The sequence below is a fragment of the Lathyrus oleraceus genome, chromosome 5 (genome assembly GCF_024323335.1).
Source record: "Lathyrus oleraceus cultivar Zhongwan6 chromosome 5, CAAS_Psat_ZW6_1.0, whole genome shotgun sequence".
In the NCBI taxonomy this organism is placed as follows: domain Eukaryota; kingdom Viridiplantae; phylum Streptophyta; class Magnoliopsida; order Fabales; family Fabaceae; genus Lathyrus; species Lathyrus oleraceus.
This window is the reverse complement of record NC_066583.1, coordinates 269,287,931-269,307,742: the sequence shown is the minus strand read 5'-3', so window position 1 is coordinate 269,307,742 and position 19,812 is coordinate 269,287,931. Positions and strand designations below refer to the sequence as shown.

Genomic DNA, 19,812 nt, shown 5'->3' with positions numbered 1-19,812 from the left:
GCTGATGTTTCATCCAGAGCATCTGAGTTGTGCACAGTGATGCTGAGATGTATTCTGCTTCTGCAGTTGATAGAGCAATTGTTGACTGTCTTTTGCTAGCCCAGGAGATTAGATTGTTTCCCAGAAGCTGGCAATTTCCAGATGTGCTTTTTCGTTCTATTCTATCTCCTGCGTAGTCTGCATCACAGTAACCAGAAAGTCTATACTCTGATGTTTTCTCATACATCAGGCCCAGGTTAGGAGTTCCTTTCAGATACTTAAGAATTCTCTTAACAGCTGTTAAATGAGATTCTCTAGGATCTGATTGGAATCTGGCACAAAGACAGACACTAAAGAGAATATCAGGACGAGTAGCAGTCAGATAGAGAAGAGAGCCTATCATACCTCGATAGAGCTTCTGACAAACTTTGTTGCTCACCTCTTCCTTCTCCAGAATGCAAGTTGGGTGCATGGGAGTCTTTGCAGAGTTGCATTCAGTCATGTCAAACTTCTTCAGAACGTCTTTAATATATTTACTTTGATGGACGTACGTGACTTCTGGAGTTTGATTAATTTGAATTCCCAGAAAGAACTTTAGTTCTTGCATTAGACTCATTTCAAATTCTGCCTGCATTAACTTAGAAAATTCTTGGCAAACAGAGATATTAGCAGAACCAAAAATAATATCATCAACATAAATTTGGCATATCATGAGATCATTATTAAGGTTTTTACAGAAGAGTGTAGAATCAACTTTCCCTCTGATAAAATTTTGTTCCAGAAGAAAATTGCTTAAGCGTTCATACCAAGCTCTGGGAGCTTGTTTAAGTCCATATAAGGATTTCTTAAGTTTAAAAACATGTTCTGGAAAGTTTGAATTTTCAAAACCTGGAGGTTGATTGACATACACTTCTTCTGAAATATAACCATTAAGAAATGCACTCTTGACATCCATTTGGTATAATTTGATAGAATGATTAATAGCAAAAGATACAAGAAGACGAATAGATTCTAACCTCGCGACTGGAGCAAAAGTTTCATTATAATCAATACCTTCTTGTTGACTATAACCTTGAGCTACCAGTCGAGCCTTGTTTCTGACAACTTCTCCTTTCTCGTTCAGCTTGTTTCTGAAAACCCATCTGGTTCCAATGACATGAGTGCCTCTGGGTTTAGGAACGAGATCCCAGACATCATTCTTGGAGAATTGATCTAACTCTTCTTGCATAGCTGCCACCCAATCGTTATCTTGAAAAGCTTCATCACAGGACGTAGGCTCAATCAGAGACACTAGTCCCAGAGGAATATCTTCAGAAGTTCTGAAGGTAGATCTGGTTCTAACAGGTTCATCTTTGTTTCCCAAAATCAAATCTTCAGATACGTTAATACGACTTTTAACTTTCCTTGGAATTTCTGGAGATTTAATTTCTTCAGAGTCTGGAGTGACAGTTGCTTCTGGAGTTTTCTCAGATTCTACAAGAGTGATTTCCAAATCTGCAAACTTTTCAACTAGCTTTGACTTTTCAGGGTCAAGCTTATCATCAAATCTGACATGAATTGATTCCTCCACAATTTTGGTTTCTGTGTTGTATACTCTATAGCCTTTAGAGCGTTCTGAGTATCCTAACATAATACCTTTCTGTGCTTTGGAATCAAACTTGTTCAGATGCTCTTTAGTATTTAATATAAAGCAAGAGCATCCAAAAGGATGAAAATATGAGATGTTGGGTTTTCTTCCTTTACACAATTCATAGGGAGTCTTTTCTAGAATAGGTCTTATAGAGATTCTATTCTGAATGTAACACGCTGTATTTACAGCTTCTGCCCAAAAGTGCTTTGCTACATTTGTTTCATTGATCATGGTTCTGGCCATCTCTTGGAGTGTCCTATTCTTCCTCTCTACAACTCCATTTTGTTGTGGAGTTCTAGGGCAGGAGAAATCATGGGATATTCCATTAGAATCAAATAATTCTTCAAAATCTTTATTTTCAAATTCTCCACCATGATCACTTCTGACTCTAACAATTTTGGAGTCAAATTCTTTTTGCACTTTGGAACAGAAACTGGTGAATACAGAGTGAGACTCACTCTTGTGCTTTAGGAATTTTACCCATGTCCAGCGGCTGTAAACATCAACGATTACTAGTCCATACTTCTTTCCATTGACTGATGCTGTTTTCACAGGGCCAAATAAGTCAATGTGAAGAAGCTCCAGAGGCTTAGAGGTAGAAACAACATTTTTCTTTTTAAAAGATGTTTTTGAAAACTTTCCTTTCTGACAAGCTTCACACAGAGCATCTGAAGAAAACTTCAGTTTAGGTAAGCCTCTGACTAACTCAAGTTTAGTTAGCTGAGAAAGTTTTCTCATGCTAATGTGGCCTAAGCGTCTATGCCATACCCATTGCTCTTCGTGAACTGACATTAAACATTTAACATTTTGATCTTTTAAATCAGAAAGATTTATTTTATAAATGTTGTTTTACCTCTTGCCTGTGAAAAGGACAGAGCCATCGTTCTGATTAATGGCTTTACATGTTTTTTGATTAAAGATTACATCATAACCGTTATCACTTAATTGACTTATGGATAACAAGTTATGCATTAATCCTTCTACATAAAGAACATCAGATATAGAGGGAAGAGTACCATTACCAATAGTTCCGGAGCCTCTGATCCTTCCTTTCTGATCTCCTCCGAAGCCTACAAATCCAGCGTCTTTAAGTTCCAGGCTTTGGAACATAGACTTTCTTCCCGTCATATGTCGCGAGCATCCAGAGTCCAGGTACCATGACTGGTGTCTGAACTTTGCTGCATAGGATATCTGCAACATAGATAATCTTATCTTTCGGTACCCAGAATCTCTTGGGTCCTTTCAGATTAGTTTTCCCAGAGTTTCTTACAACTTTGGGTCTTCTAGCATTTTTAAATTTGTGTTCTTGTGTGTGTGTGTAGTGATATGAAAAAGGCGATTTAATTTGGTTACTGGTAGAGGTTTCATCTTCCTTAGGATCATACCCAATTCCCCTTTTATTATTCTGACTTACTCCATAAATCATGGATGCCATAATACTCCTATCTATTCCATTCTTCAGAAATTTTTGAAAGGCTTCTTCATATTTATAAATAATTTCATTTGAAGTTTGTGGTGCTTGAGACAACGCTTCTTCTAATTCTAAGCTTTTTGTTTTAGCTCCATCTCTTTCCAACGTTAAAGATCTGATTGTATCTTCACGTGCTAGAATTGTTGTCTCAAGTTTACTACATTCTTCAGATTTTGCTTTAAGAAGGCCTTTAATGTTTTTAATTTTTTGTTTTAATTTCTGATAAGAAGTAAGAGTTTCTGACAAACATGATTCTAAGTCAGATCTAGAAAGTTCAGAAAATACCTCTTCAGATTCTTCGTCTGAGCAGCTGGATGTGGTAGCCATAAGTGCTACGTTAGCCTGTTCATCAGAGTCAGATTCTGATGATCCAGATTCACTGTCATCCCAGGTAGCCATCAGTCATTTCTTTGTTCTGAAGGTGTTTTTCTTGAAGCTTTCTTTTCTAGGGTTGTCTTTCTTCAGCTTGGGGCATTCATTTCTGTAATGACCTGTTTCTTTACATTCATAACAGGTAATATCTTTGTTAGCTTTACCTTTTGAAGTTGACTCTGATCTATCCCCTCTGGGTCTTGGTCTTCTGAAGTTGTTGTTCCTCTTTTTCCAGAGTTGCTTGACTCTTCTGGTTAGTAGGGACAACTCTTCTTCGTCATCAGAGTCTTCTGGTTCAGAATCGTCAGTATCTTCAGTTTCTGCCTGGAGAGCTTTGGTTCTGTCAGGCTTCCGTCTTTCAGATCTGGACTTAAGCGCTACGGACTTGTTCCTTTTCTGAGGCTCATCCTCCTCTAGTTCTATCTCATGGCTTCTGAGAGAACTAACAAGTTCTTCAAGGCTGATATTGTTCAGATCCTTTGACAGCTTTAGAGCAGTAACCATAGGTCTCCATTTCTTTGGCAGACTTCTGACAATCTTCTTAACATGATCTGCAGTCGTGTATCCTTTGTCTAGCACTTTGAGACCTGCAATAAGAGTTTGGAATCTGGAAAACATAGCTTCTATAGCTTCGTCATCTTCCATTTTGAAGGCTTCATACTTCTGGATAAGAGCCAAAGCCTTCGTCTCTTTGACTTGGGAGTTTCCTTCATGAGTCATCTTCAGAGAGTCAAGAATATCTTTGGCTGTCTCTCTGTTGGTGATCTTTTCATATTCGTTGTATGATATAGCATTTAGAAGTATTGTTCTGGCCTTGTGGTGATTTTTGAAGACACGTTTCTGATCTTCTGACATCTTACTTCTGGGAACTTCAGCTCCATTTAAGACTGGAGGTTTGTATCCATCTGTGACAATGTCCCAGAGGTCAGCATCATAACCCAGAAAGAAACTTTCGATTCTGTCTTTCCAGTAATCAAATTTTTCTCCATCAAAAACAGGAGGCTTGGCATTGTAAGAATCTCTTTCATTTGAGTGGGCCATTGTTTTTCTCGTACTGGATCTCTCTACACGGTTAAGTGTTTGATTAGAAAATCAATAACAGAGCCGGAGCTCTGATACCAATTGAAGGTGAGAAAAACAAGAAGGGGGGGGGGGGTTTGAATTGTTTTGAAAAATAAGCGCTTTTCAAAATGAAAAATCACACAAGGATTTTATACTGGTTCGCTTATAACACAAAGCTACTCCAGTCCACCCGGCCAAGGTGATTTCGCCTTCAACAAGGACTTAATCCACTAATCTTGAAAGATTACAAACAACACCTAAGAGAGAAGAGAATCTCTTAGTCTTCTCAAGTCTACAGACCACACAAAGTCACTTGAGGAAATCAAACAAATAAAAGATACAAGATATGTAATCTAGAGTGCTTCTAAGAAAGCAAGTATTACAAACTTAAGAACAGATTTTTCACTTAATAAGCAAAAGCTTAGTGAAATTCTTTGAGAGCAAAGATGATTTTCTTGAGCGTGAAATAATTCAATATAGTTTTGGCTAGTTGATTTCTTGTTCCTGAATGTTGATTGCAGCTCTATTTATATATGAGTTGAAGTAGTGGTTGAACTGGTGGATATTAGAAGGAGTTTACTCCATTTCATAAATAGCTTCTGCAGTTTAACTTTTCATCTTTGAAGTGACTACTTACCACAAGTAGTATTTTTCTTATTGGAATTGAAGATTAACGTCTCTTTCTCTGTTTAGGAAATCTATTTGAAAATCTTTACTTGACTTGAACGTTACTTTTTCATGATTAGCAAATCCATAATCAGAGTATTTGTGTTTCTGGAGAATCTTGGAATCTTGCTTCTGATGTTGATCTCTTGAGAGTTCAGATGGCGCTGATAACTTTCAGAATATACAGATAACGTTTCTCCAGAATCAGAGCTTCTAGACTTTACTTCATGTTCAGATGCTTCTGATACTTTGCAGTTTTGTCCAGAGTCAGAGCTTCTAGACTTTCTTGAACGTGCTTCCACTTCAGATGCTCCTAATACTCTAGAATTTGTATCTGATCTTGTTGTGCATCTGATGACATCATCAGATTCATTTCTTCTTTCTTTAGAACCCTGCACACTTAGAAACTTTTCGTTAGGGTGCCATTTTTGGTTTCATCCTTTGTTATCATCAAAATCAAGGAATCTGTTGTAGAACAATTTTTGTTCTTACAGACCAGACACGAGAATTTGAAACCTAGAAAACATGGTTTCAATATCTTCATTTTCCTTCATTCTGAACAACTCATATTCCTAAACCATAAGGTTAGTCTTAGCTTCCTTAACTTGTTGATTCCCTTCATATATAGACACAGGGATATGAAAATGGTTTTAGTAGTATATTTATCAATGGTTTTGATGTACTCAGAATAAGGTGGAGCATCAACTTATATGCCTCTAAATCTATGATGTTTTCTATAAATCTTTTTCTGAGCAGGTGTGAGATATTTTTTGTCAACACCATTCCAACTGCATTGACTTGGATATCAATGACATCTTCTAAAATACCCACAACTCATCATCAAGGCCTATGATATGAGTGTATATTTTGCTTTTCCACCATTCAAACTTAGTAGAGTCTCCACTAAAGGTTGAAGGTCTAGTTGTATAATTATTTTTCTCAAAGGTACTGTAACCATGATTAACATTACCAAAAGGATTAGGTGTTCCCCCACCGGAACCAGATACTCCAGAATCATCAGCCATGATAAGATATGAAATTTTCTCAGGATATTTTATGCACCATTGTTAAGTGTTTAACACTGACCTTGCTCTGATGTCAACTGAAGATGAGAAAAACACAAGAAAGGGAGTTGAATTGTGTTGAATTTTTCTCCTTAAAGCTTTTTCTTCTTCTGGTTCTGATGGTTCTTAACTAGATTCTGAACACTTGGTTCAGAGTTTGACTTAAGAAACCTTGGTTTACTTATGAAAGACCTTATTAGATTCTGAACCAGAAGTTGACTAAGAGGATCATAGTTGACAACAAAGGAATGATAAGTACATAAGTAAGGAAAGTAAAAGTATATACACACGCAGTTTATCCTGGTTCCTTTCACAACTTGAGAATAGTCCAATCCTCTTGTACTTCCAAGAGATTTTCAATATAACCAAATTGATTATAAATGATCAAGCACCAAGCAAGAGACATCCAATGCTCAAACCCACAAGTAAGATACTTCTATAATCAATCATACAAGCAAGAGACTTCCAATGCTCAAACCATAAGTAAGAGACTTATATTCTCAAGCACACAAGCAAGAGACTTCCAATGCTCAAACCCATAAGTAAGAGACTTATATGCTAAATCATACAAGCAAGAGACTTCCAATGCTCAAACTCACATCTAAGAGACTTACATGCTTAAGTACACAAGTAAGAGACTTCAAATGCTCAAACCCACAAGTAAGAGACTTCTACGCTCAAGCACACAAGCAAGTGTCTTTCAATGTTCAGACCCACAAGTAAGAGACTCATATACTCAAGCCACTACAACAAACAAGACCTTAGACAGCGCTTTTTTTAGCCTTAGACAGCGCTTTAAAGCGCTGTCTAAACCTCCGCTGCTAAAGGTTTAGACAGCGCTTTTTTAAATCTTAAAAGCGCTGTCTAAGCCCCCCCCCTTAGACAGCGCTTTGGCAAAAAGCGCTTTATAAGACCCTCTTATTTTAAATTTTTTAGGTATACCTTAGACAGCGCTTTTGAAAAGCGCTGTCTAAGCCCCACCCCCTTAGACAGCGCTTTGGCCAAAAGCGCTTTCTAAGACCCTCCTATTTTAATTTTTTTAGGTATACCTTAGACAGCGCTTTTCAAAAAGCGCTGTCTAAGCCCCCCTCTTAGACAGCGCTTTTGCCTAAAGCGCTTTCTAATCCCCCCCCTTAGACAGCGCTTTTTACAAAAGCGCTGTCTAAGGTATACGAAAATTATTGAAGACAAAATGTATCACACACTCATCAGCAGGCATCCAGGTCACGACATGGAGGAGGTTTGGGCTCACCTAACAATGTAGTATTCCCCCCTTCAGGTCCACTCCTAATCCGCTGTGGATTTTGTGTGCCATGCTAAATCCAAAAATAATATATTCAGAGAAGGTTATGGTCTTCTTGATTTAAGAAAATGGAAAATAAAGTGAAAAGGAAACAACAAATTCTCAACAAAAACCAAGAATCTAAACTTTGACAAAAATGAAATAAATTATAGCAAATATCCTTACCGGTGGCTTCTCGCCCTTTCTCAGCTTTTCAACTATCTCAATTACTTTCTCTGGGGTTACATCTTCCTGGAATCAAGCATCAATATTACATATTAAGAATGCTTTCAGGAGTACAAGAACAATAATAAACCCCTCCCACCCCAAAAAGAGAGTGAAAAGAGGAAAGGCGTACAAAATAATTGTAAGTATATCCTTCTGATCCATTAGAGTAATCAGCCACTGTAATCATTGGAGCATTCACACAGCATCCCTGCATAACACAAACAACTTCAATCATGCATCAGCTGCTAATCAAACTACAGTTAAGAACATCACATTGACTTCATATAAGACTGCAATCATGTCTGAACACAAAAACAGAATGTGAGTCATAAACCACCTACAAACCATCACGATGGGTGATTCTCATCTTTCTCAGTTATATACTGATGTCACCTAAAGGCCGTTTTCTTTTGCTAAATATCTAAGGGATCATTTAGATGGCTTCATATTACTTTTTTTTTTGAATGTACGGCACAATCTATCTTGCACCAAGAAAACTTATGCAGTCAAGAGCTGGTATTGTGCCTTGTCTTAGTTTAGCAGCGGTTTAAACTTCCTGGTTGGCAAATACTATAGCCAACCAGCTCGGCCAGCTGCATTATAATTTCTTAGAACTGAAAGGACAAAATATAGAAATTATACACACCATAGTAAACATCAAAGATGTCAAAAGCTATCAAAATGGTTACCACTATAAAGTTCAATTTTGTGTCTCGTGCAACTTTATCAGTAGTATACAATGATTGCTTTGCTGCAAATCAAGTAAGACTAAAACTTTGAATATAAGTAACATGCCGAAACTATGACAAGATACGGTTCATAGAAAAACTCACCATGCATTCCATTTCACCAACAGAAAAGAAACCATCTTGCGTTACTTCTGCAAATCAAAGGTAAAGAGAAACCAACCCTTAGGAGAAAAACATACAGTTCAAATTTATCAAGAATTAAATCAGATTCAGTGATAGGTAATAGGAGAAATTAATAAGTGTGAACTGACCATTTCGTTTCACTCCTAAGTGTTTCAATAATGCTTCTTCAATACCTCGTGAACCACGTATCATACAAGGTGTAGTTCCACAGACCAATAGATGATATTTGCCGACCTGAAAATTCAAAAGAGGTAGTTGACCCAACAAGTTTTGGCCTGTAATAATATGAATTAGCAGAAATGAAAGTAATGCACTAGTGCAGCAAGATATGATTTTTACCTTAGTTCGATTGAACATTGAGTAAAATGTGGCAACCTCATATACCCGAATAGGAGCAACCTCTATAACCTTAGCCACCTGAATGGTTTACAAAACTGTCTGTTAATAAAGGAATTAAATAGCTCCCTCCATTATTAAGAATTTGATAAAATCCAACATACAAACAGAATGTAAATTTAGGACTTCCAAAGCTATGCCATAGCAACAGGAAGCTACCAGTAAATCTCAACTAAATGACGGTGACTATTTCTATAGAAGAATATTTTGTACATCAATAATCAACCCTCACTGCATCATAGACTTAAAAACATAGCATGGTTAGTCTTCTAGAGATCACCGTCAATAACAACCACGGCCCATTTCAATTAAAGGTCTGCTACATGAATTAATAGATAGATGGTGGTATTCAGGACTGCAAGTTAAAAATTTACCGCAATATATTGGATGCTTTGAAACAATAAATACACACGTTGCAATAAATAAAATAAAATACATAATTCACAAACTTGGAAGATAATGTCATGAGTCTTATAACATAAAATATTTCATGAAAAAATGATTAACAAAATAAAAGAAAACCGATAGTTTACTTTGATCTTCCTTTACTTCTGTATATCATACTACATCTAATCTACCCTCTTTGCTATAATTATACAGGTCTTCTCAACACATGCCTCAACCACCAAAGGTAATACTCTACAATCCTTTCTACAACAAATGCTAGCCCCAACTCTCTCCACAAAGCTTACATTTTAATTCTATCTTGTCTATACATAATAAGTAGAATATTTCAAGAATGAGACCAACATACCGCATCCATTGCAGAAACGGGAAGCCAGCCACCATGCTGTTGCTGTGCAAGATCCAGCAGAGGGATCACAACAGATTGTTTATAGTTGGATGGATAGTGAGATAAAATCTCCTTCACCTGTAATTAGCACATATTAAAATCAGCCGAAGTTTAATCTTAAAAACACCTACTGGAACTAAATAGAATCATATACACAGTGCCAAAACTGAACTAAGAATCCAAAACTCGTAGAAACATTGCATTATTCATAAATTCTACACTATCTTGGGCAATATTCCCTGCTTCAATTAGAAGCTTTAACGCATTTTTTGCATATATCCTGAAAATGTGTAGTCAGTATGTGAATTTCATGCAGGATACATAAAGCAGGTCAGAGACTCTTTTCAAGATTGTTCCACATAAAATCAATTTGGAAGAATTACCTTGAGGGTGATGCAAAATCCCTACTAAAAGTTCAACAGCAAGGGCAGAAGCAATAGGAGCTAGCCCCGGTCGGGTCACAGTACATTGCTGGTCCAGAGTGCGGTTGGACGTTGACTGCAGAAAGTAAGTATGAATTAGTTAGTGAGGTATGTTATATCTCTTCATATATCACACCACAATGCTGCATGTAAATTACATCAGTTGGTGCAACAACATCGTTGCAGAAATAGCATCCCAGTCTATGTTTTCCATTTGCATCATTTACAGACAAATCGGCAGATGAAGAACTAGCTGTTTCAGCACTCGAATCACAGGCGCTGCTGAAAGGACCCGCTCCGTGACGCATAACCAAGAAACTTTCAAACCCCAGTGCTGCAGTCATGGTAATCTATAAATATACATGTTAGTCAAGAAGATGCAATCAAAACTATGAAAGGAATAACAGTCGTAATATACGCTTTAGTTTAAAATATGAATCATGTGTTAATCAGTGATATAAATATAAATGGCAACATATATAAAATTTAAAAGTATAAACTGGCCAACCTTGATAGCATTGGCACAAAGAAGTGTTGGGAGCCAACGACTTTCCCTCATATCTGTCAATAAAAAAACTGCATCATGAGCATCAATCAAATCGCGCAAACGCCTGCAATCGTCAAGTACATTCTCCTGTTCCTGGCTATTTACAGGGTGTCCAGGCATTGGTATAGCCATAACAATGCCTTCCGCTTCCTGAAAAAGAATAAGAAAAACATTCAATTATGTGGAAAATTTTATTATAGGCTTTAGCTTCAAGTGAAATCTCAGGGATTGATGGTCTACCACTGCAGGAAATATCCGTTTGAGACTTTCAACTGCTGCTGTAGCTTTAAACTCTCCGCCATTAAGACAGTTATCCAAAGTATAAAGAGACTGCCTCAATGGATTAGACATAGCCACCCTGCCATTGTCAACTAGAGTAATTTTTCGGACACCCCATGCCTGCAGCGAAAAATATAAGTTATCAAGAATTGAAATACTGAAACAACAAAAACAGGGTTTTCTCAATACTAATACTCACCATAAGCATGTGCGCAACCTGGCATCCCTGTAGCAGAAAAACTGAACAGACTTGAGATTCCACCTTGCAGAAATAAGTGCTAAGAGGTTGCGCAGGGGCCATCCAGGATTATTTGGGAGATGACACGGGTCATAAAACCCAAATAGAATCTGTCAATAGAATCCAGTAAAATTTCACGAAGATATCTATAGTTTCATGTCCAGTGAGTTCTATGTCTGATTATGAAAAAGCAACTTCACACAAATTGCAATTAACTATTATAACAAGAGTTTGAAAAAAGGACCTTGTGAGCATCGCTCTTTTAGTTATCAGCATCAGAAATTCAAAGTACAAGGGCAATTGCTTTTCAGAAGCCAACACACATTGGAGAAAACATTGTTTGGCAACAACAATTTCATTACCCTCTTTTATCCCCTTTGCTTTGCCTTATCAGAAATCAAACCAAACCCTAATATTTTCACTATAAAAAGAAGCACACTCAGAGCAAGAAGGAGGTGGAGCAACCCTAAACAGTTAAGGCAAGCCACCATTACCCTTAAACCCCAAAAATAATTCAAGTTATCAGCATCAGAAATTCTAACCCAAACCTCTCTCAAATCTCTCAATATTCACTCACTTTCTCTCAGAAACCGAAGAAGAAGAAGAAACAAAATACATAAAGAAAAGATACAAAGTGAATTGACCTAACCTTTGTTATCGTCGTGGTGCTCCGGTCTTCTTATCCGGCGAAGCAATACCTCAAACCCCTCCATTTCCTCAGACAAAGTTACCACGAGGTAGAGTTTTGCATGGGGATTCAAACCCCCCTTGTTTGAGACTCTGATTTGCACCCATCATCATTTAATTTTTGTTTTCCAATCTAGTGTTCTTGAGTTCCTCTCTTCGATTCAGCCCGGTGCTTATGAATTATGTTGTTTGGTTTGGGTATTCGTTTTTAGCAAGGTGAGACGAAGAGTTTGGTGTAAGGTTTAGGTTGTCTTTGAGCTCTACCGCTGGCGGCGATGAGCTCCGGCGCGGCGGAGCGGGAGAGGGCTACTTTAGAGCGTGTTTTAAAAAATTTGAGGGAGGGAAGAGATTTCAGACCATCCACTCTTTAGTTTTTTTAATTGAAAGACTTTAAACAGCGCTTTCTCAAAAGCGCTGACTAAGGTCTATATTTAAAAGCGCTTTCTAAAAGCGCTGTCTAAGGGGGGGTCTTAGACAGCGCTTTCTAAAAGCGCTGTCTAAGACCCCCCCTTAGACAGCGCTTTCATTATTTTTTTAGAATATTTTCCGTGTTTTATTTTTATTTTAACCTTAGACAGCGCTTTCTTTTAAAAGCGCTGTCTAAGATGCGCTGTTAAAAAACCTTTTTGGCGTAGTGAGCATACAAGTAAGAGACTTCCAATGCTCGATCACTAAAGCAAGAGACTTCTGACTCTATAAGAAAACTGTTAAGATATTTGGGTAAACACTACACTTGATATATAGTCAGATGTGTAGACAAAATACAACTTAAAAAGACTCTAAGACTTAAGAACTTCTAAAATATACACAATGTTAAGATGTTATAAATCTAGCTTGTTTTCAACAGAGTAACTTCTCTTTAAAATGTCAAGATTCAGAATTTGTAATGCAGTGTATTGTATTGTTGTAGTTGTTCTTCAGATCTACTGTTCTTTAAATAGAGAAAAACATAAGAAATACATCAATTTAAAAAATAAACTTATTAATGTTCCAAGACCAAAATATTTTTTTTTTAATATTATCAATCACTCCCATATATGTCGCCTTCTTATTAAAGAGAATATTATTTCATTGTCAATAGTCAAAAGAAAATCTATAGTCAAAGCTAATTCCACATTTTTGTTGTTGTTGATGTCATTACTAATCCAAATAATAGATGGCTAGGCATGCAAATGGTCATCAAAATCAATACATGTCCGTACCTACTTTAACGAGAGAGAAAACTTTGATCGATTGTAGATTCAGGTTTGAGAAAAATACAAAATAATTTATATATTATAGACTCAGTTTCATAAACAAGTTGATATGTTAAAGAATGATGAAATTTGTAACCATAATTTAAAGATTGCCAAAAGATTTTGTGCCTTGTGTTCACTTAGAGTGCCCTTATCACCACAAATATTCTAGACCCTTATATAAATAGGGAATTTGTAACCATAATTTAGTCACATATGGAAGTAACTGCGATTTTACAAGACTCTTTGGAAACTCTTGCTTCATTTTATTACTATACCACAGATTTCTTCTATTTTTACCTTCAACTGAAACCTATCTCGACGGTCTTTTGAGTAATTTTTTTTAAAGAAAATAAACTTAGTTATAGAGTAATTGTTGTTGGAGGAGTTTTTTCCAATGAATCATTGAATATTGTAAAATTTCTTCTTTTAAAACATCATATTTATGAGAGACACACCATATATTCATCCAAAATTTTAAAATGATAGGTCTGTGAGTTCTCTTATTTATAAATGTTCAATATTAAATTAATTTATTAATTCAATAATTATGACTCATGTAATTAATAGTTTGACTTAAATAAATGATACCCTAATCTGATGATTATTTGAATTGATAGATAGTTAAGTCAATGGAGTTTTATTTTAAAATTCAAAATTTAAAAACTCTCTTCTCTCTTTTCATGGACGTTGAGACATGTCTCTTGCAATTGAATGTGTCTGTTGGAGTAAGATGATTATAAATAGGGACCTTTGAAAAAAATAGCATCAATTTTTCTCATTCCTTCTCATTTTTTCTCACAAATACACAAAAGTATCTTTATCATCAAAGATACACATAAAAAAGAAGGAAGAGAGGAGACAACAATTGGTAATAAGATCGAGAACCGGACAAGAATCAACACCATAGATCATAAAAATTGAAATAGTGTGAAAATCATAATATCAAGATACAAAACATAAAGTTTTTCTAATAGTTAGTATCAGAGCAATGTTATCGATATTATAATTTTCCGATAATTATTAACTGATTATTCACTAATATAAAAGTATTTTAAATTAATTAAAATGTATATAAAAATGAGAGAATTTTTTTTAAATAATCAATTTTTTAAAAAAATTTCCAAAAAATTACATATATGGGCAATTTTTGCCCTAATATATACATGGGCGCCACCCTAGATGGCGCCTACCCTTAATTGTAGGGCAAGTCGCCACTAGGAGTGGCGCCTACTCCTATTTCCTTTTTATTTTATTTTTTATTTTTTAAAAAAATTTTTTTTAATATGTTTTCAATTATTTTTTTAATTTTTTAAAATCTTTTCAAACTTATTTTAAATTTATTAATTTATATTTATTATAAATTATATTAATTTATATTAATACATATATATATATATATAAATAATATTATTTACAAGATATATATATATATATATATATATATATATATATATATATATATATATATATATATATATATATATATATATATATATATATATATATATATATATAAATTTATATATATTAATTTAATTTATAACAAAATAATATTATTTACAAATTTTTGGGAGAATTAGGGTTAATCATGTTAGGGTTAATTAATCAATTATAATTAGGGTTTATTGATCGGTTATAATTAGAGTTTGGTAGTTATGACCTAATTCAAACCCTAATTCTCCCTAAGACTAATTAATCAAGTGCGACACTAATTAGGGTTAAGTACATTGATGTACAACCTAGATTTTTTCCTATAAATAAAGTGTTATTTCCTTGCATTTTCTTCACCATTATTTCCTATCACTTTCTCTATCAAGTTGAGTTCATGGCATCCCCTAGACCGTCATCATGGCAGCGAACATCATCAAGGCCGCCGGATCCTGAACCAATAATCTTAAAAAGGGATGGGCATGTTATTTTCTCGCCTGTGAAATCCCCAATGGAGATGAAATTTTGGAACATCCGTTCGTTGGACCAACTAAAAAGGTCATTGATGTCTTGGTTAGAGGGAGATTACCAACCTGGTGAAGTCATCAGAAGGATTCAGAGGGCTTAGAAGAAGGTTCTCATTTGAAACTGGAGAAACGGTATGTTGGTGGATTGAAGTTGAAAGCAACATTGATTGCATCCAAATGATGCATGGATCAGATGACATAGTGTTAACTGTTGCAATTTCCTAGATTTTAATGGTTGTTTGTGTTGTTGTTCTTGTATTTGTTCTTGTTTTAGTACTTGTTCTTGTTTTAGTACTTGTTCTTGTTCCGGTATTTGTTTTTGTTTTAGTAATTGTTGTTGTAATGTTAGATGTTTGTGTTTGTTGTTTCAGTGTCATCTTCTATTTGGAATAAAAAGTAAACTTTATTGATAAATAACATTGGTACATAGAGTTATGAATATGAAAACTATGTTGTGGAACTAGATCCACGATATGGACATTTGTTCTTATTATGCCCCAATTGTCGACATATGCTACACTTCCTCTGCATTTTCTCTGCGACGTCCATTTCAGTTCTAATGCGCCTGCTGTTTGGGCGACCACTTTTATTCCGCCGCATTGATTCGTTGTGCCAAACAATTTCCCCGTCATACTCTGGCCAATATGCCTCCAATGCTACCACCGGAAAGGGATTGTCGTATACATTTAACAATGTTGCAACTTTGTAGATGGGAGACACTAGCGACAATGCATCGAAGTGGGTGTGTGAACACGCTGCAATGACATGGGAACAAGGCATACGATAGGCCTGAAATTGACCACAGTCGCACCAACAGTCTGGTATTAGGACCTTATACTCTTGTCTGGGCAACCCCTGGTTGTGGTCAATTGTTTCCTTGACACTAAAAGTGTGGCCATGGCGGTCGAATTCCGTAACCCGATGGTTGTTGGCTTTGGCAGATTCCTGCCTCATAAACTTCATGCAGGCATCACTATATACTTGACTCGTCTGTAACACTGCATGTCAGCGCTTGCCTCTTGTTACGAACAACGTTGCCATCCAAAAATAGGTCGCACTCACCAAAGCGGTTACCGGGAGGTTACGTATGCCCTTAAAGACGTCGTTCATTGATTCCACAAGATTTGTTGTCATGTGGCCCCACCTCACCCCATCGTCGTATGACCTAGTCCACTTTGCTCTGCCAATATTATCGATCCACCTCCCTGCATCAGAATTTGCCAACACTATTTCCCGGCGGTAGTATTGGAATCCAGGTTGGTTTAATGCATACCCCGCGTTTATCAAATTTTGCTTCAAGAAATTATCTTTGAACTCCCGCACAAAATTTTGAGCAATATGCCTGATGCAGTAGACATGCGTAGACGGGGGGTCATGCCAACCATTTGCTGGATTATTGTATGCACTGTCTATAGAAGCGTGCCTGTCAGAAATCACACAGATGCCAGCTTGTGGAGTCACGTGCGTTCGGAGATTCTTAAGGAAGAAACTCCAAGCAGCAGCCGTTTCTCCTTCTACCAATGCAAAGGCTATTGCGAAAATATTAGAATTTCCATCTTGTGCGACCGCCATCAGTAACGATCCTTTGTATTTCCCATACAACCAAGTTCCATCGACTTGAATAAACGGCTTGCAGAATGTGAAACCGATGATGCAGGGACGGAATGCCCAGAAAAGTCTATGGAATATTCCATTACCTTCTAGACGAGTTCCGTCAGGGGATTGTGCCGGCAAGGTCTCCATTATAGAAACCGTCCCAGGTGAATACAAATGTAGTGCAGCCAGGTAGCGCGGAAGTTGTTTGTATGATTCCTCCCAATTACCGTATACCAGTTCAATTGCCTTGGTTTTTGCTAACCAAGCCTTTCTGTACGACGGTGTATATTTGAAAACAGCAACACAATGGGAGATAATAGTTTTGACCTTGAGTGACGGGTCAGCTTCAACAAGAGGTATTATGGAATGGCAAATCATATCATGGCTAAGTTTGCGATGATCCTGTGCCATGTTTGTGTTGACGCAAGTGTGATCTTGAGAAATGGACCCTATCACCCACGCATTATGTTTCTTCTTGTACGATGCCATCAACCTATACCCACACTCCGGGTTTTTGCATTAAATAACGTATCTTTCCGGGTTTGATTTGTTAACATCGTAGTCAACACAGTTTTTCAAGTGCCAGTTTTTTATTGCTAACAGACACTCTTCCTTGGTCCGAAATTGGTCACCCTTCTTTAACTCCTCATCAGACCTCATATATGGGTTGTAGAACATATCCGATGAGAGCTCATCCTCGCCCAAGTTAAGGGTTGTGAAGTGCGCAGGCGGTGAGTAGCGTTGCGCTATAGGTATTTGTACTTGGTCTTCGTCTTCGGAATCACGGTTCACCAAGTCATCAACCACGTCTTCTGCATCATCAACCACATCGTCTTCAACGGGGTGTTCAATGTCTTGTTCATCATCAACCACATGATCAATAACCTGTGACTGAATATATTGTGAAGATATTGTGAAGATTTTGTGAAGATATTATGAAGATTTTGTGAAGATTTTGTGAAGATATTGTGAAGATATATGTGAAGATATTGTGAAGATTTTGTGAATACCTTTGTGAAAATTTGTGTGAATACTTATACTCACACATCCACCAAGCCTTCCCCTAGACAAGACAAGTGCAACCTAATCTATACCAATGCATGCTAACCTATCCACCTAGCCTGCACCTAGCCTGCAAGATTCTCACGCATGCCTATCCATCAAATGTCTTCACCACCTAGTAAGCAAAATTCCCACGCATGCCTAAAGAATTTTGATTCAATTGTGATGCATGTGTTACACGTGTCACATTTTTGCATGCAACACTTCCACCAAGCCTTCCCCTAGACAAGACAAGTGCAACCTAATCTGTACCAATGCATGCTAACCTATCCACCTAGCCTGCACCTAGCCTGCACCTAACCTGCAAGATTCTCACGCATGCCTATCCATCAAATGTCTTCACCACATAGTCTGCAAGATTCCCACGCATGCCTAAAGAATTTTTTTCAAACTCATCTCAAATAGCAGAAAATCAACTAAATAAATATTTTGAACTGTTTTAGTTTTGGTCAAATAGCTTAATAACTATAATTCATTAAGTATTTAGATTTGGACTCCCAACCTTCATATAATTTTTCTCCAGTTATCAATTGAATCGATTTAACTAAATATTTAAGTATCCATTTAAGTCTCCTTATCTCTACATGCATGCCGCTCCACCTAGCCTGCAAGATTCTCAGACAAGACAAGACTTTAACGTATTCGCCACCTAGAGTGGCGAGTTCATGTCTTATCCTGACCTACTGATGCATGCAGTAGACGTGTCAAAATTATTACATGCATGCAGTTCCACCTAGCCTGCAAGATTCTCAGACAAGACAAGACTTTAATGTATTCGCCACCTAGAGTGGCGAGTTCATGTCTTATCCTGACCTACTGATGCATGCAGTAGACGTGTCAAAATTATTACATGCATGCAACTCCACCTAGCCTGCAAGATTCTCAGACAAGACAAGACTTCAATGTATTCGCCACCTAGAGTGGCGAGTTCATGTCTTATTTTGACCTACTGATGCATGCAGTAGACGTGTTAAAATTATTACATGCATGCAGCTCCACCTAGCCTGCAAGATTCTCAGACAAGACAAGACTTCAATGTATTCGCCACCTAGAGTGGCGAGTTCATGTCTTATCCTGACCTACTGATGCATGCAGTAGACGTGTCTTATGTGAAGACATGCATGCAGCTCCACCTAGCCTGCAAGATTCTCAGTCAACTTTGCATGCGTTACTCCTTCCCAAATTTTTACATGCGTTACACGTGTCCAATTTTTTTACATATTCATACTATTTGAATATGGTTATAAATAGCAGGTCATTCTTGAAAATTTTCATCAGCCACTAACACTTTTATTCAGAGAACTCTGACGAAACTTTTCATCAACAAACCTACGTTCTACATTGCAATCATGTCTCTTCTTACCATGGGCCAAGAACACAGAGGCACTAGGGCGAACATTGCCTCATTCGTAAGTTTTTCTTGAACATTGCCTCTTTCGTATGTTTACAATTTATTTTTTAAAACTCCAATCTAATGATTGTTTATATTGTTTGTTTTTAAAGGATCCCAAGAAATTTCGTCAACGTTCACACCCTATGCCTTATCCAGACCCATGGTGCGTACCTTACATAGAGCGTGCGGGGTTCGGTCATGTTATGCATGTGGTAAATGCCACAATTGATGTGAAATTTATTCTTGCTTTGTGTGAACGTTGGAGACCAGAGACACACACTTTTCACCTACCAATCGGTGAATGTACCGTCACACTAGAGGACGTGTACATGCTTTTGGGTCTTCGAATAGATGGTAAGCCTGTGACTGGAAATGTTCAACAACCCAACGAACTATGTGTTCAAATGTTGGGCGTAAATCTGGTCGAGGGTGAGGGATCTGCAAAAGCAAGGGGCCAGGGTATTAAACTATCGAGCCTCCAATTCTACCACGACTCTATAAATTTGACTGAGGATTCGTCCGAACAAGAAACAATCATAAAAACAAGGTTTTACATTATGTTATTGTTTGGGAACTTGCT

At 36.9% G+C, this 19,812-nt stretch overlaps 2 protein-coding genes across 2 annotated transcripts; both read right to left on the bottom strand.

The window, feature by feature from the left end:
* Positions 1–7,667: 7,667 nt before the first annotated feature.
* Positions 7,668–10,018, bottom strand: LOC127080143 (NADH dehydrogenase [ubiquinone] flavoprotein 2, mitochondrial). Its single transcript, XM_051020475.1, has 7 exons — positions 9,983–10,018; positions 9,777–9,893; positions 8,966–9,043; positions 8,755–8,860; positions 8,588–8,634; positions 7,885–7,962; positions 7,668–7,778 (listed from the first exon to the last, which is right to left on the bottom strand). The coding sequence occupies exons 1-7, from the start codon at positions 10,016–10,018 to the stop codon at positions 7,668–7,670; spliced, it is 573 nt and encodes a 190-aa protein (XP_050876432.1).
* Positions 10,019–10,072: 54 nt separating this feature from the next.
* LOC127080142 (ubiquitin-like modifier-activating enzyme atg7) lies at positions 10,073–12,014 on the bottom strand. The gene is made up of 7 exons (XM_051020474.1): positions 12,000–12,014; positions 11,263–11,411; positions 11,025–11,220; positions 10,746–10,934; positions 10,396–10,587; positions 10,199–10,313; positions 10,073–10,095 (listed from the first exon to the last, which is right to left on the bottom strand). Exons 1-7 carry the CDS (start codon positions 12,012–12,014, stop codon positions 10,073–10,075), a joined length of 879 nt encoding a protein of 292 aa, XP_050876431.1.
* Between the last annotated feature and the right edge of the window lie 7,798 nt (positions 12,015–19,812).

Bases quoted from the DNA above. Each gene is read 5' to 3' on its own strand.
- LOC127080143 (XM_051020475.1), bottom strand. From the start codon at position 10,018: ATGCAATGTTTCTACGAGTTTTGGATTCTTAGTTCA. The intron at 8,861-8,965 runs GTAAAAATCATA...TTGAATTTTCAG, and splicing joins CAATGTTCAATCGAACTAAG to GTCGGCAAATATCATCTATT. The intron at 7,963-8,587 runs GTGAGTTTTTCT...TGTGTTATGCAG, and splicing joins TTGGTGAAATGGAATGCATG to GGATGCTGTGTGAATGCTCC.
- LOC127080142 (XM_051020474.1), bottom strand. The intron at 10,314-10,395 runs GTAATTTACATG...TACTTTCTGCAG, and splicing joins ATGTTGTTGCACCAACTGAT to TCAACGTCCAACCGCACTCT. The intron at 10,096-10,198 runs GTAATTCTTCCA...ACACATTTTCAG, and splicing joins GATTTTGCATCACCCTCAAG to GATATATGCAAAAAATGCGT.